Here is a 26,712-nt window from a genome sequence, read left to right on the forward strand (position 1 = left end):
GAATAGTAGGTTTATGCACCACAGCAAGCCTTTGAAGGATCCTACACCTTGAGGTTCGAGGGACTCCAGACGCACCAGCAGCTTCAAATAACTGTTTGCTGCTTTGTAATGGTATTTTGGCAGCTGCTCTCTTAATCCAATGAATTTGTCTGGCATAAACCTTCCTCATTATGCCTTTATTTGCATGAACTCTGTCTGTGCTCTGTTTCAGTCACAAATCTCATCAGAGTATGATGATCACTCTTAAGTTTTCGTGAAATATCTAATTTTTTCATACCTTGTCCAAGGCATTGCACTATTTAACGCTTTTCAGCAGCAGAGAGATCTTTTTTATTTCCCATATTGCTTGAAACCTGTGACCTGCATAATAATGTGGAACATCATTTTTGAGTAGTTTTCCTTTAATTAGAATCACCTGGAAAACTAATTATCACATGTCTTTAAGATTGATTTCAGTGATTCATTGAGCCGAGACACAATACCATCCACGAGTTTATTTGAAAAACAATACAATTAAAGCTTTAAGACACTTAAATCCAATTTGCATAATAATTTGGAACACAGTGTATACTCACCTGGGGGAGGAGGTCCTGTGCGGTCCGGTCCGATGGGTGTTGCAGGTCCAGGTCCGGCGCCTCCCATCTTCTTGTGACGCCGCCCTCCTGCTTCTTCCTCGCTCCCCGGCATCGCGCTCCTGCGCAGACAGACTTCTCTCTCCTGTTGAGGGCAGAGTAAAGTACTGCAGTGCGCAGGCACTGGGCCTCTCTGACCTTTCCCGGAGCCTGCGCACTGCAGTACTTTACTCTGCCCTCAACAGGAGAGAGAAGTCTGTCTGCGCAGGAGCGCGATGCCGGGGAGCGAGGAAGAAGCAGGAGGGTGGAGTCGCAAGAAGATGGGAGGTGCCGGACCTGGACCTGCGACACCTATCAGACTGGACCGCCCCCTCGGATGAGTATAATATAACTTATTTTTCTTCACTTGCAGGTCGGACAGGGAGCTTATCTATAACATTACAGAATGCTGTAGATAAGCCCTGAAAGGCAGTGGCCGCATCTTATAGCGGCAAAATCTGCTGACTGGTTCCCTTTAAGCCAATGACACACATGCTTTATGGAAATGTTACCATGCCAGACACGGGGAGCCTTCAGCAGGGCCTCGGCTGGCATGGCAAGCCACTGACACCCTGCAGTCACATCCCATGAGAGGCTGATGTCAATGACAATTGATAACCGACAGGATGAAGCCTTCTAAACGCAGCAGCCGTGAGATGGTGTCCATCACATCAGTTACACTTCGGTGCCGGCTACAGAATACAGCAGGCACCTGCGCTGTATGGAGCAGGCTCAGCCTCTAAGTAGGCTCCATACCGCGCAGTGTGCACATGTGCCGTACATGTACAGAGGATGTTCCTAAATGGTTGTAACGGCTTATACAGCCACCCTGACATGCATATTTATAGCAAATACACCGGTCTAAAGAATATGACTCCAATCGTATTCAACTGGGCGGAGTCTCCACCGCTGATACCATATCAGTGAGCTCAGCAGCTCTGAGCTCCAACAATATTAAAGGGAATCGTATATACGCTTCGGCCACCGCCATTAGGGGCTTATATACAGCATTCTGTAATGCTTTAAATAAGCCCCCAATGTATCCTGAAAAATAAGAAAAACAAGTTAGATTATACTCGCCCAGGGGCGGTCCGGGTCCGATGGGTGTCGCGGTCCGGGGCCTCCCATCTTCATCCTCCTTCCTTCTGTCACGGCTCCTGCGCAGGCATACTGATGTGCCCTGTTGAGGGCAGAGCAAAGTACTGTAGTGCGCAGGCGCTGGGTCTCTGTGACCTTTCCTGGTGCCTGCGCACTGTAGTACTTTGCTATGCCCTTAACAGGGCACATCAGTACGCCTGCGCAGGATCCGCGACAGAAGCAAGGAGGATGACGACATCGTATGAAGATGAGAGGGGCCAGACCCGGACTGCGACACCCACCGCACCGGACCGCCCCTGGGTGAGTGTAATATAACTTGGTTTTCTCATCTTTCAGGTTACATCGGGGGCTTATTTAAAGCATTACAGAATGCTGTAGACAAGCTCCAAATGGCTGTGGCCGCAGCTTATATGCGAAAAATGAGGTGACAGATTCCCTTTAGGATCCAAATATGTCCCTTTCTATACATGGGTGAAGCAAGATCGCTAGGTAAACTACAGCAGCGCCGCAGATATCATTATTGAAAGGTTTTCCCAAAATCTTACCTGGGGCGACCATGTTCACGCGAACGTTCTTCCTTCCAATTTCTTTAGCGAGTGACTTGGAAAACCCCACCAAGCCCTCCTTACTGGCGCTGTAAACGCTCTGGCCAGCATTCCCTTTATGGCCCACGATACTTCCTGCAGTCATAGAGAAGAAGGGTCACATTTACCGTCAGTGCCCAGACACAGCGACGCACGGATATGTCCACACAACCACGTGATGGGATCATGGAGACATCCGTCAGTGAAGATACCCACGAGATGTCCCAGTTTCCTGAATGTCAGGCATACACAGTAATATAAGCTTTTAGGGACATGTCTGACTTCCACAGGGAAATGCTGATTGCATCAAAACTAACAAAATGAGTATTAGCGAGGCCGGACAGATTTATTTGTAGGTGATTGTGGATCTAATATTGGCTGAAGAATGGAGGTAATGAGGAATGCGTATAGTTAGGGTAGACACATCAGCTAAATACTTACATAACTAATTCACAAATGCCCTGAAAAGCTGGATTATCAGCCTTAATACATGCCAGTAAGCAGGGACACACTTGTATCACAGTCATTACCGATGTTGACAATGGCCCCACCGTGCTGCTGCACCATTCCCCTCAGGGCCGCCTTACATGTGTACATCGATCCGATCAGGTTAATGGATATTTGAGATAGGATGTCTTCTGTCTTGGTCCTTAATAATAATGCATCTCTGTAATGGGAAGGACACAGGATACAGCAGAATAAATGTCCATTCCTCAATAATCTACAGTATGTATGGCCAAAATGCAAAAGCCCCCCAAACCCCCCCCACCAGATTAGCATTGGGTCATCAGATGGCAACACAGGCTCACATGCCCAGTTTTTGGTGCCATTTTCCAGAAACGAATCCAAAAGAGATCATTATACCTTTTCTTCAGAAACAACGGCACAAAAGCCGTGAGTCCAACCCAAAAGTCCTTGTTCTGGTACTGGCCAACCCAAGCCATAAAAGAACATAAAAAATATCAGCTTAGATAAAGGCATCACAGCCATGTAAAGAGCGACCCTAGCTCTTCATAGTAGCATGCATTGCAGACACGTGGCCCCTAATGTCAATGCCTTGGGTTCTGGCTCCCCTAAGTGGTGAGGTAGTAGAACTGCAACTTCAATTTCACAGTCACAACTGAAGATTTATGGTAGATGAATACAAATATGGCCTTAGATTGCAGGACTGGATTTGTCATCACTTATTGTGATGTTAGTTATCTAAATAATTGACAGTTAAAAATGAACTTCAAAATCCAAAATGAAAGGGAACTTGTCACCTGATTCATGCTCCAGCATTTCAGAGAATATACTTCAAGGACCCTGCTTTACAAAATAGGGGTAGACCAGACTAGTCCGCCTCTGTGCCCGGCCAGCTTCTCCTCGTGCCGCTACAGGTAATGGACAGGTCTCGCCCTATGTACACGCACACACACACAGGAGTGGACTAGTCCCATCTCCAGCTATAGTCCCAGGGCAGATTTTTAAAACATGTTTTCTTTGAAGCATTGGAGTGTTTCAGGTAATAATATACCTGGCTACAGTCATGCGTCCAGGCTGAGATTCATGCTGCCCGCGGTCAGAGCAGCATCAATCAGCAGACAGGTTGCCTTTAAGGAAGGAAACTATAGACTGCAGGTAACTGACATGCAAGTAGCATGGGATTTCTATCATCCCCTATGAAGGATGATATGCCATGCAATGTGTATGTGGCCTGGCTACAAGTTCACACTGGGCGTTTTTGCTGCATTTTTTATGCTAATTTTCAGCTGCTTTTTACAGTACCAGCAAAGCCTATGAGATTTCAGAAATCTCATGCACACTCATTGGGTTTTTGTGTGATCAGTATTTTGTGCTTTGCAGCGTTTTTTTGACATAGGGCATGTCACTTCTTTCAGCGTTTTTCCACCCTTTGACTTGAATGGATAGTGAAAAAACGCTGCAAATACTCAAGGTTGACTTTTCTTGCAGCAGAGAGCCGGATGTGATGTCACACTTGGCTCTGCTACATCTAGATGGCAGGCTGCATGATGCGTTCATACAGCCTGTCATCCAGCAGAGCGGACCCAAAGCCCATTCACTTGAATGGGGGGCCTGACATTACAGTGTTTGACACGCTGTCATATGCATAACACTGCGGCAAACACCGTTTCTGAACTCACCTCCGATCACTGGTGTCAGCTGATGGGACTACTGCTCCCATCATCTGACACCTACAGCCACTAATTACAGAGAGAGTGGGAGCGGCGGATGGGAGTTTTCATCTGCCGCTCCTGCGCTATAAATAAAAAAAAGAACGGTGTGGGTTCCCCACTAATTTTGATAAGCAGCCAGACAAAACTCACAGCTGGGGGCTGCAACCCCCTGCTGTCAGCTTCAGCAAAGCTAGTTATCAAGGATAGAGGGGTCTTAACGCTTTTTTTAAAATTATTTAAATAATTTTAAAAAACGGCTTGCGGCCGCCCCTCATTTTTGACAACCAGCGTTGCTAAAGCAGACAGCTAGGGGCTGGTATTCTCAGGCTGGTAAGGGGCCATTTATATAGGCCCCCCAGCCTAAAAATAGCAGCCCGCAGCTGCCCAGAAAAGGCACATCTATTAGATGCCCCAATTCTGGCGCTTTGCCTGGCTCTTCCCACTTGCCCTGTAGCGGTGGCAAGCAGGGTAATGAGGGGTTAATGTCACCTTGCTATTGTAAGGTGACATTAAGCCGGCTTAGTAATGGAGAGGCGTCAATAAGACTCCTATCCAGTACTAATCCGATAGTAATTAAAGGGTTAAACACACACAGTAAGAAAAGTCTTTTAATGAAATAAAACACCACACAGTTTTGCCATGTTTTTATTGTTCTGCCATTCCATAGCGAAGCCCTCGATCTTCTGTAATACAAATAAAATAAAAAAGCAAAAGTGTACTCCCTGATCCGTCGTAGTCCGATATAACGTGTGTCCCACGCAGTATCTGGGGGAGATAAAGCTGCTAATGAGACCGCTCCTGGCTGTAAGTACTCGGGAATGAATGAGACAGAGCGGGCGCAGGCTCAGTAACTAGCGGTGACGTCACCGAGCCTGCGCTCCCTCACAGCCTGACCGGAGGTAACCTCTGCACCGTGGGAAAATGCCGGGGAAGAGGATACTGCAGGTGATGTATCTATTCTATTCTATCAGTCTATCTATTATCTACCTATTCTATCTATCTACAGGAAGTTATGTTTTTTTTCTCTGTGTGCACTTAACTTTATTGGCATGCACAAAGAGAAAAAAACGCATGAAAAATCGCACCAAAAACGCAGCAAAAAACACACTAAACCTGCGTTTTTGGTGCAGCTTCTTTCCTGCCAAGATGATCAGGTTTTGCTGCAGAAAAAAAAAGCAGCAAAAACGCCCTGTGTGTACTGTACTTACCCTTAGGCGGGACTGTGGCACATGAGGTCCTGCATCCTGCCCATGTCCTGTGCTATGGCCACAAAGATACTTTACAATCTGTCTATAGTGGGCAAGAAAACAATTAGGCTTCAAATCCTCAGAGGTTAAAATTACAGAACATCTGTAGGAAGGAGATCGAAGCATTTGTCCCCATGATCTCTTCAGGGCTCATGTGGTGCCACAGTCTGAGTCATCACTGGCCCTTTAAATTAATATTCCTTCCACTTATAATCTAGGCTTTATTCTGCTAGCAGGAGTATAAAAGATATGAGTGAAATCCAAAGTCTCCATGATAACGGCACGGCCAGAGCCAACCCAGGAGCCGCTGTCATGTGCGCGTCTGGTGATCTCAAGAGGAAACGTGGAACCTCCCACATACAAAAATAAAGTCATTTTAAACATTTTTAACTTTTTTTTTAATACAAAAAGTTTTATTGTCCAATAATCTAAGGTGCATACAGCTGTGTATAACAGGAACTCACATTACGGCAGGACAGAGAATCACAACTTCTTAATATACCATGATTACCGTCCGGATATAAGGCCATGTCCCCACACGCTTTAACCCTACCTTTCCCCCATGGCTGTTGTCTGCACCAATGCACAATAGTAATCTGCAGTGATTATTGCTATTCTGATTTGTTAGGCTAGGTTCACATTGCGTAGGGCAATCCGTTTAGCGCTAGCGGATTGCGCTAATGCAATGTTTATTTAGGGGCCGCATTAGGGGTCGCGTTAACGTCCCGCTCTCGCAGATCCCCGATCTGCGAGAGCGGGGAACGGACCTCAGGCGCGCCGCGGACGCAGCAAGCAGCGTCCGAGGCGCGCCACAGAAGAACGGCACATCGCTAGCGCGAGCCGAAAAAGGCACGCGCTAGCGATGCGCTGCAGGCAAAATTTACATTGCTGTCAATGGGTGCGCTAACAGACCCGTTGCACGGCGAAAATGTAGAAATTAACGCCGTGCAACGGGTCCGTTAGCGCACCCATTGACAGCAATGTAAATTTTCTGTCCGTTAGCGTGCACACATTAACGCAATGTGAACCTAGCCTTAGCCATTTGCCTTTTCCCCCTTTTTATGCATTTTTAAGCTTTTTTTTTATCAATGTGTTTTTGTAAAGCAGAAACGCTGCGATTCTGCACTTAATGATGCAGCTATGCTTTGTTCATGCCTTTTTTAATCTCTACATAGATGTTTTTAAAGAAAAAATGCACTAAAAACCACTCCATATTATTTACACTATGTGGGAACACGGCATTATATAGTACTTAAAGGAGCTGGCAGGACATAACCTATGCCTAGGATAGCGCACTAATATCAGATGGGTCGGGGAAAGACCCCTGTCCCCCACCGATCCGCAGACATTGGGACTGGATGTGAACAATGAACAGAGCTGAACAGCACATGGGTGCTGGCTGTCGGACCCCATCTGACCTGATACTGATTACCTAAGGATGTGTCATTAAAGCGCCTGGACAACCCCTTCAATCTTTTTGAGCCATTGTTTGGGAGTCATATGCTGCATATGTAAAAGATCACTTACCTATTTATTCCGGCTGCGTTGACCAGGTAGTGAACATTGCCAACATTTTTTAGAATCTCTTGAAATGTGCGCTGAACGTCTTGTTCCTTGGCGACATCACAGCCTAGAGCCAGCTGACCTATGTGACAAATGATACACGCCTGTCCCAGTACCAGATGATGGGGTAGACCCCACATACAGTTACATACAGCCTGCACTGCCACTATACCGCCCGCAGCCATGGGCCCGGCCCTACACAATCTACAACCCCTGGCAAAAATTATGGAATCACCTGCCTTGGAGGATGTTCATTCAGTTGTTTACTTTTGTAGAAAAAAAACAAATCACAGACATGGCACAAAACTAAAGTAATTTCAAATGGCAACATTCTGGCTTTAAGAAACACTAAAAGAAATTAAGAACAAAAAATGTGGTAGTCAGTAATGGTTACTTTTTTTAACCAAGCATAGAGAAAAATTATGGAGTCACTCAATTCTGAGGAAAAAATTATGGAATCACCCTACAAATTTTCATACCCAAAAATAACACCTGCATCAAATTAGATCTGCTCGTTAGTCTACATCTAAAAAAGAGTGATCACACCTTGGAGAACTGTTGCACCAAGTGGACTGACGTGAATCATGGCTCCAACACGAGAGATGTCAACTGAAACAAAGGAGAAAATTATCAAACTCTTAAAAGAGGGTAAATCATCACACAATGTTGCAAAAGATGTTGGTTGTTCAGTCAGCAATGTCTAAAATCTGGACCAAATACAAACAACATGGGAAGGTTGTTAAAGGCAAACATACTGGTAGACCAAGGAAGACATCAAAGCGTTAAGACCGGAAACTTAAAGCAATATGTCTCCAAAACAAGAAATGCACAACAAAACAAATGAGGAACGAATGGGTGGAAACTGGAGTCAACGTCTGTGACCGAACTGTAAGAAACCGCCTAAAGGAAATGGGATTTACATACAGAAAAGCTAAACGAAAGCCATCATTAACACCTAAACAGAAAAAAAACAAGTTTACAATGGGCTAAGGAAAAGCAATCGTGGACTGTGGATGACTGGATGAAAGTCATATTCAATGATGAATCGCGTATCTGCATTGGGCAAGGTGATGATGCTGGAACTTTTGTTTGGTGCCGTTCCTGTTGTGAATCCGCTTTTTGGGCTCCCCTGGTGGTTGCTGGTGGTACTGGTGACTTGTGTGTGCTTTGCTGTCTCAGTTCACCTGCTCCCATCAGTGTTTGGGAGTTTCCTATTTAGCCTTGCTCTCCAGTCATTTCCTTGCCGGTCATCATTGTAACCAGAGCCTTCGGTTGCATGTTCCTGCTACTAGTCTGCTGATCAGCTAAGTGGACTTTGTCCTTTTGTTTTGTATCTTTTGTCCAGTTTGCAGTTTTTGTTATTCTCTGTAGCTGGAAGCTCTTGCGGGCTGAAATTGCCACTCCTGTGTCATGAGTTGACACAGGAGTCTTAAAGTAATTTCAGGATGGTTTTTTGAAAGGGTTTTCAGTTGACCGTGAAGTCCTCTTTTGTATCCTTCTGCTGTCTAGTAAGTGGACCTCTCTTTGCTAAATCTACTTTCATACTGTGTATGTCTTTTCCTCTTAACTCACCGTTATTACATGTGGGGGGCTGCTATCATCTTTTGGGGTATTTCCCTAGAGGTAAGCCAGGTCTGTTCCTTCCTCTACCAGGCGTAGTTAGTCCTCCGGCTGGCGCGTGGCATTTAGGAAGTCGTAGGTATGCTCCCTGGCTACTATTAGTTGTGTGGTAGATTTAGCTCACGGTCAGCTCGAGATTCCATCACCCAGAGCTCGTCCGTTATTTTTGTGTTCTGATGTTTCCCTGCCATTGGGAATCATGACAGTATGACCGGCCAATGTTAAAGTTATTGGCAGAAGAAAGGAGAAAAAAAAGAAGTCTGTAGAATTTTTTTTTTTTTCCCCCCTATGCTTGCTCCATAGTTGGATCAGTTGCATTTCAGCTCTAATTACAGCCTTTGCCTTTCTCTCCTTCTAATCCTTGAATGGCTCCGATCTCACCTGTTTAAAGATGGACCCTCAGAGTTTGGCTGTAGGTTTAAATAATCTTGCTACCAAGGTTCAAAATTTACAAGATTTTGTTATACATACTCCGATGTCTGAACCTAAAATTCCTACACCAGAGGTGTTTTCCGGAGATAGATCTCGGTTCCTGAATTTCAAATATAATTGTAAATTGTTCCTTTCTCTCAGACCTCACTCCTCTGGAGATCCTGTCCAGCAGGTTAAGATTGTAATCTCTTTGCTGCGAGGTGACCCTCAAAATTGGGCATTTTCATTGACACCAGGGGATCCTGCGTTGCTCAATGTGGATGAGTTTTTTCTGGCTTTAGGGTTGCTTAATGAGGAACCTAATTTGGAGATTCAAGCTGAAAAAGCTTTAATAGCCCTATCTCAAGGGCAAGATGAAGCTGAGATATACTGCCAAAAATTTCGTAGATGGTCTGTGCTTACTCAGTGGAATGAGTGCGCCCTAGCGGCAAATTTCAGAGAGGGCCTTTCTGATGCCGTTAAAGATGTTATGGTCGGGTTCCCTGCGCCCACAGGTCTGAATGAGTCCATGACAATGGCTATTCAGATTGATCGGCGTTTGCGGGAGCGCAAACCCGTGCACCATTTGGCGGTATCTTTTGAAGAGACGCCAGAGAAAATGCAATGTGACAGAATTCTGTCCAGAAGCGAGCGGCAGAATTATAGGCGTAAAAATGGGTTATGCTTCTATTGTGGTGATTCTGCTCATGTTATATCAGCATGCTCTAAACGTACTAGGAAGGTTGACAAGTCTATTTCAATTGGCACTTTACAGTCTAAATTTATTCTGTCTGTAACCTTGATTTGTTCATTATCAGTTATTACTGTGGATGCCTATGTGGACTCTGGCGCCGCTCTGAGTCTTATGGATTGGTCCTTTGCCAGGCGCTGTGGTTTTGATTTAGAGCCTCTGGAAGTCCCTATACCTCTGAAGGGTATTGATTCTACGCCTTTGGCTTGTAATAAACCACAATTCTGGACGCAAGTGACTATGCGTATGACTCCAGACCATCAGGAGGTGATTCGCTTCCTTGTGTTGTACAATTTGCATGATGTTTTGGTGCTTGGATTACCATGGTTACAATCTCATAACCCAGTCCTTGACTGGAAAACAATGTCTGTGTTAAGCTGGGGATGTCGGGGGGCTCATGGGGACATACCTTTGGTTTCCATTTCGTCATCTATCCCCTCTGAGATCCTGGCATTTTTGTCTGATTATCGTGATATTTTTGAGGAGCCAAAAATTGGTTCACTCCCTCCCCACAGAGATTGTGATTGCGCCATAGATCTGATTCCTGGCAGTAAATTTCCAAAGGGTCGTTTGTTTAACTTATCTGTACCTGAACATGCTGCTATGCGAGAGTATATTAAGGAGTCCCTGGAAAAGGGACATATTCGTCCTTCTTCATCTCCTTTAGGAGCTGGTTTTTTCTTTGTATCTAAAAAGGATGGCTCTCTGAGGCCTTGTATTGATTATCGACTCCTGAATAAAATTACAGTCAAATATCAGTATCCGTTGCCTTTGCTGACTGATTTGTTTGCTCGCATAAGGGGGGCTAAGTGGTTCTCTAAGATTGATCTTCGTGGGGCGTATAATTTGGTGCGAATTAAGCAGGGGGATGAGTGGAAAACCGCATTTAATACGCCTGAGGGCCATTTTGAGTATTTAGTAATGCCTTTCGGCCTTTCTAATGCACCTTCAGTCTTTCAGTCCTTAATGCATGATATTTTCCGTGAATATTTGGATAAATTTATGATTGTGTATTTGGATGATATTTTGATTTTTTCTGATGACTGGGAGTCTCATGTTCAACAGGTCAGGAGGGTTTTTCAGGTTTTGCGGGAGAATTCTTTGTGTGTAAAGGGTTCAAAGTGTGTTTTTGGGGTTCAAAAGATTTCCTTTTTGGGGTACATTTTTTCCCCTTCTTCTATTGAGATGGACCCTGTCAAGGTTCGGGCTATTTGTGACTGGACGCAGCCTACTTCTCTTAAGAGTCTTCAGAAATTCTTGGGCTTTGCTAATTTTTATCGTCGATTTATAACTGGTTTTTCTGGCGTTGCTAAACCTTTGACGGATTTGACCAAAAAGGGTGCTGATGTTGCCAATTGGTCCCCTGCTGCTGTGGAGGCCTTTCGGGAGCTTAAGCGCCGCTTTTTGTCTGCCCCTGTGTTGCGCCAGCCTGATGTTTCTCTTCCCTTTCAGGTTGAGGTCGATGCTTCCGATATCGGAGCGGGGGCGGTTTTGTCGCAGAAAAGTTCCGACTGCTCAGTGATGAGACCTTGTGCGTTCTTTTCTCGAAAATTTTCGGCCGCCGAGCGAAACTATGATGTTGGTAATCGGGAGCTTTTGGCCATGAAGTGGGCATTTGAGGAGTGGCGTCATTGGCTTGAGGGTGCCAGACATCAGGTGGTAGTTTTGACTGATCACAAGAATCTGATTTATCTAGAGTCTGCCAGGCGCCTGAATCCTAGACAGGCACGATGGTCGTTGTTTTTTTCTCGGTTTAATTTTGTGGTTTCATACTTACCGGGTTCTAAAAATGTTAAGGCAGATGCTCTTTCTAGGAGTTTTGAGCCTGACTCTCCTGGGGATTCGGAACCTGCTGGTGTCCTTAAGGATGGGGTTGTTTTGTCTGCTGTCTCCCCAGATCTGCGACGTGCTTTGCAAGAATTTCAGGCGGATAGACCTGATCGTTGTCCGCCTGGTAGACTGTTTGTTCCTGATGATTGGACCAGTAGAGTCATCTCGGAAGTTCATTCTTCTTCGCTGGCAGGTCATCCTGGAATTTTTGGTACCAGAGATTTGGTGGCTAGATCCTTCTGGTGGCCTTCCCTGTCTCGGGATGTGCGTGTTTTTGTGCAGTCTTGTGATGTGTGTGCTCGGGCCAAGCCTTGTTGTTCTAGGGCTAGTGGGTTATTGTTGCCCTTGCCTGTTCCGAAGAGGCCTTGGACGCACATCTCTATGGACTTTATTTCTGATCTCCCTGTTTCTCAGAAGATGTCTGTCATCTGGGTGGTGTGTGACCGTTTTTCTAAAATGGTTCATTTGGTACCATTGCCTAAGTTGCCTTCCTCATCTGAGTTGGTTCCTCTATTTTTTCAAAATGTGGTTCGCTTGCATGGTGTTCCGGAAAACATCGTTTCTGACAGGGGAACCCAGTTCGTGTCTAGATTTTGGCGGGCATTCTGTGCCAGGTTGGGCATTGATTTGTCTTTTTCGTCTGCATTCCATCCTCAGACTAATGGCCAGACGGAGCGAACTAATCAAACTTTGGAGACTTATTTGAGGTGTTTTGTGTCTGCGGATCAGGATGACTGGGTTGCCTTTTTGCCATTGGCAGAATTTGCTCTTAATAATCGGGCTAGTTCTGCCACTTTGGTTTCTCCTTTCTTTTGCAATTCAGGGTTTCATCCTCGTTTTTCATCTGGTCAGGTGGAATCTTCGGATTGTCCTGGAGTGGATGCGGTGGTGGATCGGTTGCATCAGATTTGGGGACAAGTGGTGGACAATTTGAAGTTGTCCCAGGAGAGGACTCAGCAGTTTGCTAACTGCCGTCGTCGTGTTGGTCCTCGCCTTCGTGTTGGGGACTTGGTGTGGTTGTCTTCCCGTTTTGTCCCTATGAGGGTTTCTTCTCCTAAGTTTAAGCCTCGGTTCATCGGTCCTTATAGGATTTTGGAGATACTTAACCCTGTGGTCCTTTCGTTTGGACCTCCCGGCATCTTTCGCTATCCATAATGTATTCCATCGGTCGTTGTTGCGGAGATATGAGGTACCGGTGGTTCCTTCTACTGAACCTCCTGCTCCTGTGCTGGTGGAGGGTGAATTGGAGTACGTTGTAGAGAAGATCTTGGATTCCCGTATTTCCAGACGGAGACTTCAATATCTGGTTAAATGGAAGGGCTATGGTCAGGAAGATAATTCTTGGGTAACTGCCTCTGATGTTCATGCCTCGGATTTGGTTCATGCCTTTCATAGGGCTCATCCAGATCGCCCTGGCGGTTCTCGTGAGGGTTCGGTGCCCCCTCCTTAAGGGGGGGGTACTGTTGTGAATCCGCTTTTTGGGCTCCCCTGGTGGTTGCTGGTGGTACTGGTGACTTGTGTGTGCTTTGCTGTCTCAGTTCACCTGCTCCCATCAGTGTTTGGGAGTTTCCTATTTAGCCTTGCTCTCCAGTCATTTCCTTGCCGGTCATCATTGTAACCAGAGCCTTCGGTTGCATGTTCCTGCTACTAGTCTGCTGATCAGCTAAGTGGACTTTGTCCTTTTGTTTTGTATCTTTTGTCCAGTTTGCAGTTTTTGTTATTCTCTGTAGCTGGAAGCTCTTGCGGGCTGAAATTGCCACTCCTGTGTCATGAGTTGACACAGGAGTCTTAAAGTAATTTCAGGATGGTTTTTTGAAAGGGTTTTCAGTTGACCGTGAAGTCCTCTTTTGTATCCTTCTGCTATCTAGTAAGTGGACCTCTCTTTGCTAAATCTACTTTCATACTGTGTATGTCTTTTCCTCTTAACTCACCGTTATTACATGTGGGGGGCTGCTATCATCTTTTGGGGTATTTCCCTAGAGGTAAGCCAGGTCTGTTCCTTCCTCTACCAGGCGTAGTTAGTCCTCCGGCTGGCGCGTGGCATTTAGGAAGTCGTAGGTATGCTCCCTGGCTACTATTAGTTGTGTGGTAGATTTAGCTCACGGTCAGCTCGAGATTCCATCACCCAGAGCTCGTCCGTTATTTTTGTGTTCTGATGTTTCCCTGCCATTGGGAATCATGACACGTTCCAATGAGATTTATAAAGATGACTGCCTGAAGAGAACATGCAAATTTCCACAGTCATTGATGATATGGGGCTGCATGTCAGGTAAAGGCACTGGGGAGATGGCTGTCATTAAATCTTCAATAAATGCACAAGTTTATGTTGATATTTTGGACACTTTTCTTATCCGATCAATTGAAAGGATGTTTGGGGAAGAGTAAATCATTTTTCAAGATGATAATGCATCCTGCCATAGAGCAAAATCTGTGACTGTGAAAACATTCCTTGAAAAAAGACACATAAGGTCAATGTCATGGCCTGCAAATAGTCCGGATCTCAATCCAATTGAAAATCTTTGGTGGAATTGAAGAAAATGGTCCATGACAGGGCTCCAACCTGCAAAGCTGACCTGGCAACAGCAATCAGAGAAAGATGGAGCCAGATTGATGAAGAGTACTGTTTGACACTCATTAAGTCCATGCCTCAGACACTGCAAGCTGTTAAAAAAGCCAGAGGTGGTGCAACAAATTACTAGTGATGTGTTGGAGTGTTTTTTTGTTTGTTTGTTTTTCATGATTCCATAATTTTTTCCTCAGAATTGAGTGATTCCATCATTTTTTCTCTTTGCTTGGCTAAAAAAGTAACCATTACTGACTACTAGAGTTGAGCGACTTTTACTTTTTTCGGATTGAGTCGGGTTTCACGAAACCCGACTTTGTCAAAAGTCGGGTCAGGTGAAATCGGCCAATTATTGCGAAAAGTCGGGGGCCGACTGAAACACGAAACCCAATGCAAGTCAATGGGGAATCAAAGTCGGCAGTGAGTGGAGGACAGGAAAACACCTACAGTGCCCATTTTAATGCCAAAAACACCAATTCTTATAACTGAAGCTTGTCAATCTTAATTTACTTTATAATAATAGTTAGGCATTGAAAACTGGGGGTCATTTGGCTAAAGTTGTGGGAGGGTTGGGCTGGCTCAAGATTTTCGTGGGCCCAGGAAACGCGGAATACGTCACGGCGGTGGAGCAGGGAGAGGTAAGTATTTCAACTTTGCAAGTGCTGTGATCCTGAGCAAGCAGGGGGGCCCACTCGTTGGCATTGGCACTTGCACAGGGCCCCTCATAGTATGGCGGTGTGTTTGACGGCGGGTGGCGCCTCCCACCAGCAGAGACACTTTTGCGTACTATGAGGGGCCCTGTGCAAGTGACGTCGCCAACGAGTATGCCCCCCCCACCTGATGAACCTGCACTTTCAGCTGCTCCTTCCTCTTTGTCCCCGTGTAAGGTGGTATAGTATGCGGGAAGGGGAACCTGACTTTCAGCAGGGTCAGATTCTGGCTGTGTAGAGTGCAAGGGGAATGTAGTGGTCTGGGTCAATGTACCAGCAGCCTCATCTAGCAGTGGCTAAGCAATGGGCAGGATGAGGAGGAAACACAGATATAGGCCCAAATAATAAAGTAGGCTAAATGCAGTTGAAAATTGGTAACAGGACTAAACTGGCGGCATTGCTTTGTTCAGCGGAGGACAACTGTAATGAGGGGCAGACACAGTTAGTAGGCCCAAATAATTAAGTAGACTAAATGCAGTTCAAAATTGGTAACAGGACTAACCAGGCGGCATTGCTTTGTTCAGCGGAGGACAACTGTAAGGAGTGGCTGACACAGTGAGTAGGCCCAAATAAGTAAGTAGGCTAAATGCAGTTCAAAATTGGTAACAGGACTAAACTGGCGGCATTACTTTGTTCAGCGGAGGACATCTGTAAGGAGAGGATGACACAGTGAGTAGGCCCAAATAAGTAAGTTGGCTAAATGCAGTTCAAAATTGGTAACAGGACTAAACTGGCGGCATTGCTTTGTTCAGCGGAGGACAACTGTAAGGAGTGGCTGACACAGTGAGTAGGCCCAAATAAGTAAGTAGGCTAAATGCAGTTCAAAATTGGTAACAGGACTAAACTGGCAGCATTGCTTTGTTCAGCGGAGGACAACTGTAAGGAGTGGCCGACACAGTGAGTAGGCCCAAATAAGTAGTCTAAATGCAGTTCAAAATTGGTAACAGGACTAACCAGGCGGCATTGCTTTGTTCAGCGGAGGACAACTTTAAGGAGTGGCTGACACAGTGAGTAGGCCCAAATAAGTAAGTAGGCTAAATGCAGTTCAAAATTGGTAACAGGACTAAACTGGCAGCATTGCTTTGTTCAGCGGAGGACAACTGTAAGGAGTGGCTGACACAGTGAGTAGGCCCAAATAAGTAAGTAGGATAAATGAAGTTCAAAATTGGTAACAGGACTAACCAGGCGGCATTGCTTTGTTCAGCGGAGGACAACTGTAAGGAGTGGCTGACACAGTGAGTAGGCCCAAATAAGAAAGTAGGCTAAATGCAGTTCAAAATTGGTAACAGGACTAACCAGGCGGCATTGCTTTGTTCAGCGGAGGACAACTGTAAGGAGTGGCTGACAGTGAGTAGGCCCAAATAAGTAAGTAGGCTAAATGCAGTTCAAAATTGGTAACAGGACTAACCAGGCGGCATTGCTTTGTTCAGCGGAGGGCAACTGTAAGGAGTGGCTGACACAGTGAGTAGGCCAAAATAAGTAAGTAGATAAAAAGACTCAAGGCAAGGAATACATAAATATTAAATTCACTTAGTAGGATATTTAATAAAGATATATTATATGATGCGCAATCAAAAATTATTATATTTGTATATATATATATATATGTATGTATCCCGTAATGGACATAGTAATGGACAAATCGGAAGAATTTATATAAAGAGAGAGAACACAAAAAGACCGAACTGATGCCCAAACAATGAATTCAAATAATTTTATTTATAAAAAAGTACACCAAATGGTAAGGGGGAAAGAAACCAAAAGAGGGCACAATACCAAGGAGACAAAGTAGTAAGCAGTCCTGCGATAATGCAGTGGTGGTGTAATACAAATAAATAAATATATATGACCCAACACAGGACTGAAAAAATGTATATACACACACACTAAAATAATGAATATACAAGGGGAAGAAAAATTATTATTATATAATAATGCCTAGAATGCTTTGTAGGCTAAGGTGCATGTGATACCTGCAAGTGCAATAGAAAGTGTGTGTATATATTAACATACCAGCGTAAAGTGCAAGAATGTGCGGTCAGAGTATCAAAATAAAGTGCAAATGTGCGGCCAAATATATGCTGGAAAAAAGGTGTACACACGGGTATCTGCTAGATGGAACTAGGCCAGAGTATCAAAATAAGGTGCAAGAGTGCGGCCAAATATACGCTGGTAATAGGAATATACATACGGGTACCTGCTAAATAGATCTAGGCACTATGACCAGTGTCACAGATAATACATCATAAATTTGAAACATAGTATCTTTCAATAGATTGCCTGGAGCAGGTGTTACCTGTAGTACTGCCATCTCCTGGATGTGACACTGGTCACACCTTTTTTCCAGCATATATTTGGCCGCACATTTGCACTTTATTTTGATACTCTGGCCGCACATTCTAGCACTTGTTGCACTTTACGCTGGTATGTTAATATATACACACACTTTCTATTGCACTTGCAGGTATCACATGCACCTTAGCCTACAAAGCATTCTAGGCATTATTATATAATAATAATTTTTCTTCCCCTTGTATATTAATTATTTTAGTGTGTGTGTATATACATTTTTTCAGTCCTGTGTTGGATCATATATATTTATTTATTTGTATTACACCACCACTGCATTATCGCAGGACTGCTTACTACTTTGTCTCCTTGGTATTGTGCCCTCTTTTGGTTTCTTTCCCCCTTACCAAATAAGTAAGTAGGCTAAATGCAGTTCAAAATTGGTAACAGGACTAAACTGGCGACATTGCTTTGTTCAGCGGGGGACAACTATAATGAGAGGCTGACACAGTTAGTAGGCCCAAATAATTAAGTAGGCTAAATGTCTGCCAAAAAATTGTTCATAAATAAACAGGTGGCATAGCTAGGTACAGAGGTGGGCTCCTCTGCTGAGTAGCAGACAGTGGTAGTAGGAGCAAAGTATTAACTGGTCTAAATGGAGGCCAGGGCCCCTGTATATTTTAACTATCATCCACCATTTCAACAAATTTGTATTGGCAGTGCCATTGAAGAATTTAACAGCACAGACTACACAGTGGTGGAGCAGGGAGGGGTAAGTATTGCAAGTGGTAGAGCACTGTTTGAGCTGGGGGGGGAACACTCTCTCGTGGGCGGCGGTACTGGCACAGGGCCCCTCATATTACGACGGTGTGTCTGACGTTGGTTGTGCACCACCACAGTCAGAGACACTTCATTGTACTATGAGGGACCCTGTGCCAGTGCCGTCGCCCAAGAGTGGGCACACCCACCTGTCCAGGCAAAGGGCACTCGCACGGGTGCTTGCGCCAGGTGGTGACCACGGCCCTGTGGGGGGAGTCAGCCCAATTAGGGAGGTATAAAAATGGCCTATGGTGGACATTCAGCAGCTGCAAATGGAGGAATTGGAGCAGTCAGTAAGAGGAGGCCAAAAGCAAGACATTTTTCAGGCAAGCTACGTGTCAGCAGGTGAAGGTGGGGCCAAATAATTTGAAATCCATGATTGGTTCATTTTAATGAAGGTTAGATCATCGACATTTCGGGTAGCCAGACGTGTCCTTTTTTCGGTCAGTATTGAACCAGCAGCACTGAAGACTCTTTCGGATAGCACACTAGCAGCAGGGCAAACAAGCTCCTGTAATGCATATTCTGCCAATTCAGGCCAGGTGTCTATTTTAGATGCCCACTAATGAAAGGGGAATGACCTGTGAGGGAGAACATCGATGAGGGAGGAAAAGTAGTTCGTAACCATACTGGAAAAATGCTGTCTTCTGTCACTTTGAATTGATGCAGCAGTACCTGCCGTGTCTGTGGTCATTGCGAAATCACTCCACAACCTGGTCATAAAACCCCTCTGTCCAATGCCACTTCGGATTTGTGCACCTCTAACACCTCTGCCATGTTGCCCCCTACGGCTCGTTTGAGAACTATCACCGCCGCTGTGTGCTGGGAATGCCTGAACCAAACGGTCTACAAGAGTTGCGTGTTTGGTAGCCAATATTTGCTCAAGGTTCTCATGTGGCATGATATTTTGTAATTTTCCTTTATATCGTGGATCCAGGAGGCAGGCCAACCAGTAATCGTCATCGGTCATCATTTTGATAATGCAGGGGTCCCTTTTTAGGATACGCAAGGCATACTCAGCCATGTGGGCCAATGTTCCAGGTGTCAATTGACAGCTTGTGCTGGGTTGAGGAGCACTTTCTTGCAAGTCAACATCACTTGTGTCCCGCAAAAACCCTGTACCTGACCTTGCAACGCCACGTTTCTATTGCCCCCTGAGAAGCGCCCTCCTCCCATAAATATTCATCCCCATCATCCTCCTCCTCTCCGTCCGCCACCTCATCCAGGAGAGTTCCCTGAGCAGACAATGGCTGACTGTCATCAAGGCTTCCCTCCTCCTCGGCTGCGGACGCCTGCTCCTTAATGTGCATCAAACTTTGCATCAGCAGACGCATTAGTGGGATGCTCATGCTTATGATGGCGTCGTCTGCACTTACCAGCCGTGTGCATTCCTCAAAACACTGAAGGACTTGACAGAGGTCTTGTAGCTTCGACCACTGCACACCAGACAACTCCATGTCTCCCATTCAAGTGTCTGCCCATGTATTTTGTATCCTCCCACAAATAGATTACAGCACGCCTCTGTTCGCACAGCCTCTGAAGCATGTGCAGTGTGGAGTTCCACCTTGTTGCAACATCGATTATTAGGCGGTGCTGGGGAAGATTCAGGGATCGCTGATGGTTCAGCATACGGCTGGAGTGTACGGGCGACCGGCGGATGTGCGAGCAAAGTCTTTGCACCTTCAGGAGCAGGGCTGGTATCCCCGGATAATTTTTCAGGAAGCACTGCACCACCAGGTTCAAGGTGTGAGCCAGGCAAGGTATGTGTTTCAGTTCTGAAAGGGCTATGGCAGCCATAAAATCCCTTCCGCTATCACTGACTACCTTGCCTGCCTCAAGATGTACACTGCCCAGCCATGACTGAGTTTCTTGCTGCAAGTACTCGGCCAGTACTTCCGCGGTGAGTCTGTTGTCGCCCAAACACTTCATTTGTAACAAAGCCTGCTGACGCTTACCACTAGCTGTTCGATAATGGGACACCTCGTGTGCAACACTGGCAGCTGCGGATGGAGTGGTCGTGCGACTGCGCTCTGTGGACGAGCTTTCGCTTCTGGAGGAGGAGGAGGAGGGGTGGTGAACACCTACAGCCAACTGTTTCCTAGACCGTGGGCTAGGCAGAACTGTCCCACTATGGCTGTCCCCTATGGACCCTGCATCCACCACATTAACCCAGTGCGCCGTGATGGACATGTAACGTCCCTGGCCATGCCTACTGGTCCATGCATCTGTTGTGAGGTGCACCTTTCCACTGACTTATTGCCTCAGTGCATGGACAATGCGGTCTTTGACATGCTGGTGGCGGGCTGGGATGGCTTTTCTCGCAAAGAAGTGCCGACTGGGTAGGTCATAGCGTGGTACTGCGTAGGCCATCAGGTCTTTGAAAGCTTCGCTTTCAACCAACCGGTAGGGCATCATCTCTAACGAGATTAGTATAGCAATGTGGGCGTTCAAACCCTGTGTACGCGATGAGAAGATGAGTACTTTCTTTTCCTATCGAGAGTCTCTTGTAGGGTGAGCTGGACTGGAGAGCTGCATATGGTGGAACTAGCGGTGGTGGTAGACATGGCGGATTGAGAGAGGGTTAGTGATGGTATTCTTGACGTTGGCCTACATACAGTGTTTCCTACCAAAAACCTTGTGATTCCCTGACTGCTTTGGCCTTGCGACGATACCTCCACATTTGCTGCTGGTGGTGTCCTAACCGGTGGGCTTACAGTGAGGGAAGCAATGTAGCGTTGCTGACTACCTTCATTCTGAGCAGGTGCACCAACGGTACGGGACGTTTGGTAGTTAGTCCAGGCTTGCAAGTGCATGCTGGTTAAATGTCTATGCATGCACGTTGTATTTAAATTTCCCTCTGCTAAAGGTCTTTGAGCATTTCTTACAGATAACTTTTGACTGATCATTCGGATCTTGGTTAAAAAATTGCCACACTGCACTCTTCCTACTATCGAATACCTTTTCAGGCATTGCACGCTGTGCTACTTTCACCGGATGGCCACGCTGTCCTAAAACTGTTTTTGTTTTTGACACACGTTTTTGGCCTGATACTGGCCTGCCAGATGACAGCTGTTGCGATGTAGATGGCTGCCGCGGATCATCCTCCTCCGCTTCTGAGCTACTGGCAGCAGCACCCTCTTCCCCCAATGGCTGCCAATCTGGGTCAACTATCACCTCCTCTTCAATGTCATGTTCACCTTCCTCTGTGTCACCGGGTAAGGTGCTATAGCGTTCGGGACGGGCACCATAGTCTCATCAGGGTCAGATTCTGGCTCAGTACACTGCGAGGGCAATTTAGTGATCTGAGTCAATGGAACAGCATAATAATCTAGCTGTGGCTGTGCATCAGTGCACTCCATGTCTGATTATCTTGTAATGGACAGTTAACAATTTCCCTTTCTAACCCAGGCACGTTATGTGTAAAGAGCTCCATGGAGTAACCTGTAGTGTCGCCTGACGCATCCTTCACTTTTGGTTTGGGTGAAGGACACAAGGAAACGTCTTGTTCCTGACTGGGAGCATCCACTGACGACTCGCTGCTTTTATATTTGGAACTTTCTGAAGAGGAGGCGAAAGAGCTAGAGGCTGAGTCAGCAAGGAAAGCCAAAACTCTTTCCTGCTGCTCCGGCTTTAAAAGCGGTTTTCCTACTCCAAGATAAGGGAGCCTTCGAGGCCTTGTGTAGCTAGACGATGATGCTGGCTCAACACCTCCAGCCTTAGGTGCTATTTTGCTTTTCCCACTACCACCAGATGCTCCACCACCACCATCAGTACCAGCTGGCAACGACCGCCCACGGCCTCTTCCACCAGACTTCCTCATTTTTGGGAAAATGTTACCAAAATAACAACCGTTATATGGTACTGTAAAACAAGGTAGAAGGTGTATCTAAACTTGTTGAGAATTTCAATCTCCCTTTTTATTTTGGGGAGACTGCACCGCAACTCAGGCCCAGTGTATAACACAACACAATGTAAGTGGCAGAACGTGGCTGGCTGATATACGACAAACTAACAGAACTGATGTATATCCACTTTGTGACAATTTGAAACACCCTTTTTTTGGGGGGGAGACTGCACCACAACTCAGGCCCAGTGTATAACACAACACAATGTAAGTGTCAGAACGTGGCTGGCTGATATACAACAAACTAACAGAACTGACGTATATCCACTTTGTGACAATTTGAATCTCCCTTTTTTTGGGGGGAGACTGCACCACAACTCAGGCCCAGTGTATAACACAACACAATGTAAGTGTCAGAACGTGGCTGGCTGATATACAACAAACTAACAGAACTGACGTATATCCACTTTGTGACAATTTGAATCTCCCTTTTTTGGGGGGAGACAGCACCACAACTCAGGCCCAGTGTGTAACACAACACAATGTAAGTGGCAGAAAGTGGCTGGAAGATATCTGAAAAAATACAAGGACTGTAGTACAATTTCAATCTCCCTACAATGATCTCAGGACAAGTATGGCAGCAACAAAAAGGACTGCTGCACACAAAAGTGTGGACAAATAAACAAGATAACTGCAGAAAGGAGCAACAGGATTTGTGCTTTTAAAAAAGCAGTTGGTTTGCACAGCAGCGTGCAAACAGCAATGCAGCTATCAGGGAGCCTTATAAGGCAGCCTAATAAGCTACAGAGCTGATGCACAAAAATATACCCTCCACTGTCCCTGCAAAAAAGGTGGTGTTGGACAGTGGAAATTGCTACAGCACAAGCGGTTTGGGGGCTAATCTTCCCTCCCTAACTATATCCCTTATTCTGATGAAGCTGCAGAAACCTCTCCCTATGCTCAGATCGGCAGAAGTAGGATGGCGGTCGGCGTGCACGCCCCTTTATACCCCCTGTGATGCCGCAGAAAGCAAGCCAATCACTGTAATGCCCTTCTCTAAGCTGGTGGGGACCGAGACCTATGTCATCATGCTGCCCACACTCTGCGTCCTCCTTCATTGGCTGAGAAATGGCGCTGAACGCGTCATACGAAACGCGATTTTGGCGCGAAGATCGCCGACCGCATGGCCAATCCCACACTAGGATCGGGTCGGGTTTCATGAAACCCGACTTTGCCGAAAGTCGGTGATTTTTGAATTTGTCCGATCCGTTTCGCTCAACCTTACTGACTACCACGTTTTTTGTTCTTGATTTCTTTTAGTGTTTCTTAACCCCTTCACCCCCAAGGGTGGTTTGCACGTTAATGACCAGGCCAATTTTTACAATTCTGACCACTGTCCCTTTATGAGGCTATAACTCTGGAACGCTTCAACGGATCTTGGCGATTCTGACATTGTTTTCTCGTGACATATTGTACTTCATGATAGTGGTAAAATTTCTTCGATATAACTTGCGTTTATTTGTTAAAAAAAACGGATATTTGGCGAAAATTTTGAAAATTTCGCAATTTTCCAACTTTGAATTTTTATGCCCTTAAATCACAGACATATGTCACGCAAAATACTTAATAAGTAACATTTCCCACATGTCTACTTTACATCAGCACAATTTTGGAACCAAATTTTTTTTGTGTTATTGAGTTATAAGGGTTAAAAATTGACCAGCAATTTCTCATTTTTACAACACCATTTTTTTTCAGGGACCACATCTCATTTGAAGTCATTTTGAGGGGTCTATATGACAGAAAATACCCAAGTGTGACACCATTCTAAAAACTGCACCCCTCAAGGTGCTCAAAACCACATTCAAGAAATTTATTAACCCTTCGGGTGTTTCACAGGAATTTTTGGAATGTTTGAAAAAAAGTTAAATGTTCATTTTTATTTACACAAAATTTATTTCAGCTCCAATTTGTTTTATTTTACCAAGGGTAACAGGAGAAAATGGACCCCAAAAGTTGTTGTACAATTTGTCCTGAGTATGCTAATACCCCATATGTGGGGGTAAACCACTGTTTGGGCGCATGGCAGAGCTCGGAAGGAAAGGAGCGCCATTTGACTTTTCAATGCAAAATTGACTGGAATTAAGATGGGACGCCATGTAGCGTTTGGAGAGCCCCTGATGTGCCTAAACATTAAAACCCCCCACAAGTGACACCATTTTGGAAAGTAGACCCCCTAAGGAACTTATCTAGATGTGTTTTGAGAGCTTTGAACCCCCAAGTGTTTCACTACAGTTTATAACGCAGAGCCGTGAAAATAAAAATTCCTCTTTTTTTCACAGAAATGATTTTTTAGCCCCCAGCTTTGTATTTTTACAAGGGTAACATAATAAATTGGACCCCAAAAGTTGTTGTCCAATTTGTTCTTAGTACGCTGATACCCCATATGTGGGGGGGAACCACTGTTTGGGCGCATGACAGAGCTCGGAAGGGAAGGAGCGCCATTTGGAATGCAGACTTAAATGGATTGGTCTGCAGGCGTCACGTTGCATTTGCAGAGCCCCTAATGTATCCAAACAGTAGAAACCCCCCACAAGTGACCCCAAATTGGAACCTAGACCTCCCAAGGAACTTATCTAGATGTGTTGTGAGAACTTTGAACCCCCAAGTGTTTCACTACAGTTTATAACGCAGAGCCGTGAAAATAAAAATTATTATTTTTTTCACAAAAATGATTTTTTAGCCCCCAGTTTTGTATTTTCACAAGGTTAACAGGATAAGTTGGACCCCAAAAGTTGTTGTCCAATTTGTCCTGTGTACGCTGATACCCCATATGTGGGGGTAAACCACTGTTTGGGCGCATGACAGAGCTCGGAAGGGAAGGAGCGCCGTTTGGAATGCAGACTTAGATGGATTGGTCTGCAGGCGTCACGTTGCATTTGCAGAGCCCCTGATGTACCTAAACAGTAGAAACCCCCCACAAGTGACCCCATATTGGAAATTAGACCCCCCCAAGGAACTTATCTAGATGTGTTGTGAAAACTTTGAACCCCCAAGTGTTTCACTACAGTTTACAACGCAGAGCCGTGAAAATAAAAAATCTTTTTTTTTCCACAAAACTTATTTTTTAGCCCCCAGTTTTGTATTTTCCCAAGGGTAACAGGAGAAATTGGACCCCAAAAGATGTTGTCCAATTTGTCCTGAGTACGCCGATACCCCATATGTTGGGGTAAACCCCTGTTTGGGTACACGGGAGAGCTCTGAAGGGAAGGAGCACTGTTTTACTTTTTCAACGCAGAATTGTCTGGAATTGAGATCGGATGCCATGTCCCGTTTGGAGAGCCCCTGATGTGCCTAAACAGTGGAAACCCCCCAATTATAACTGAAACCCTAATCCAAACACACCCCTTACCCTAATCCAAACGGTAACCCTAACCACACCCCTAACCCTGACACACCCCTAACCCTAATCCCAACCCTATTCCCAACCGTAAATGTAATCCAAACCCTAACCCTAACTTTAGCCCCAACCCTAACTGTAGCCTTAACCCTAGCCCTAACCCTAGCCCTAACCCTAGCAATAACCCTAGCCCTAACCCTAACCCTAGCAATAACCCTAGCAATAACCCTAGCCCTAACCCTAGCCCTAACCCTAACCGGAAAATGGAAATAAATACATTTTTTTAATTTTTTTATTTTTCCCTAACTAAGGGGGTTATTTAGCGGATTTTTATGATTGGCAGCCGTCTGTTGTGAATCTGCTTTTGGGCTCCTTCTGGTGGTGGCTAGTGGTACTGGTGACTCGGGTCTGTTTTCTTCCTCAGTTCACCTGTTTTCATCAGTAGTGGGGAGTTCCTATTTAATCCTGCTCTTCAGTCATTGCCTTGCCGGCCATCAATGTAACCAGAGCCTTTCTGTTACATGTTCCTGCTCCTAGACTACTGATCAGCTAAGTTGGACTCTTAGTCCTAAGTTTGTTTGCATTTTTTGTTCCAGTTTACAGTTATATCATTCTCTGTAGCTGGAAGCTCTTGTGGGCTGAAATTGCCACTCCGGTGTCATGAGTTGACACATGAGTCTTAAAGTAATTTCAGGATGGTATTTTAAAAGGGTTTTCAGCTGACCGTGCAGTTCCCTTTTGTATCTTTCTGCTATCTAGTAAGCGGACCTCGCTTTGCTGAACCTACCTTCATACTGCGTATGTTTTTTCCTCTGAACTCACCGTCAATATATGTGGGGGGCTTCTGTCTCCTTTTTGGGGGAATTTCCCTAGAGGTAAGCCAGGTCTGTTTTTTCCTCTACTAGGGTTAGTTAGTTCTCCGGCTGGCGAGAGACGTCTAGGGATAAAACTTAGGCACGCCCCCCGGCCACTATTAGTTGTGTGGTAGGTTTAGCTCACGGTCAGCTCGAGATTCCATCACCCAAGAGCTCGTCCGTTATTTATGTGTCCTGACGTTCCCCTGCCATTGGGAACCATGACAGTATGGCCGGCCAAGTGTTAAAACTGTTGGCAGAAGAAAGGAGAGAAAAAGAAGTCTGCAAATTTTTTTTATTTTTTTTTCCCTTGGTGCTTGCTCTATAGTTGAATCAGTTGC

General features: G+C 45.4%; 1 protein-coding gene across 3 annotated transcripts in view; it reads right to left on the reverse strand.

The window, feature by feature from the left end:
• CBR4 (carbonyl reductase 4) overlaps positions 1–26,712 on the reverse strand; it is a 66,833-nt gene that overhangs the window by 6,560 nt on the left and 33,561 nt on the right. For all 3 annotated transcript variants that reach the window (XR_013220009.1, XM_077279478.1, XM_077279479.1), the window contains exons 3-5: positions 7,245–7,362; positions 2,824–2,960; positions 2,255–2,389 (exon numbers count right to left, since the gene is read on the reverse strand). Coding sequence is in view for 2 of the 3 variants with exons in the window: in XM_077279478.1 (XP_077135593.1) it covers positions 2,255–2,389; positions 2,824–2,960; positions 7,245–7,362 (390 nt within the window). In the remaining variant the exon portion in view is untranslated. The remainder of the gene's footprint in view (positions 1–2,254; positions 2,390–2,823; positions 2,961–7,244; positions 7,363–26,712) is intronic.

This window comes from Ranitomeya variabilis, chromosome 1 (assembly GCF_051348905.1).
Source record: "Ranitomeya variabilis isolate aRanVar5 chromosome 1, aRanVar5.hap1, whole genome shotgun sequence".
Lineage (NCBI taxonomy): Eukaryota > Metazoa > Chordata > Amphibia > Anura > Dendrobatidae > Ranitomeya > Ranitomeya variabilis.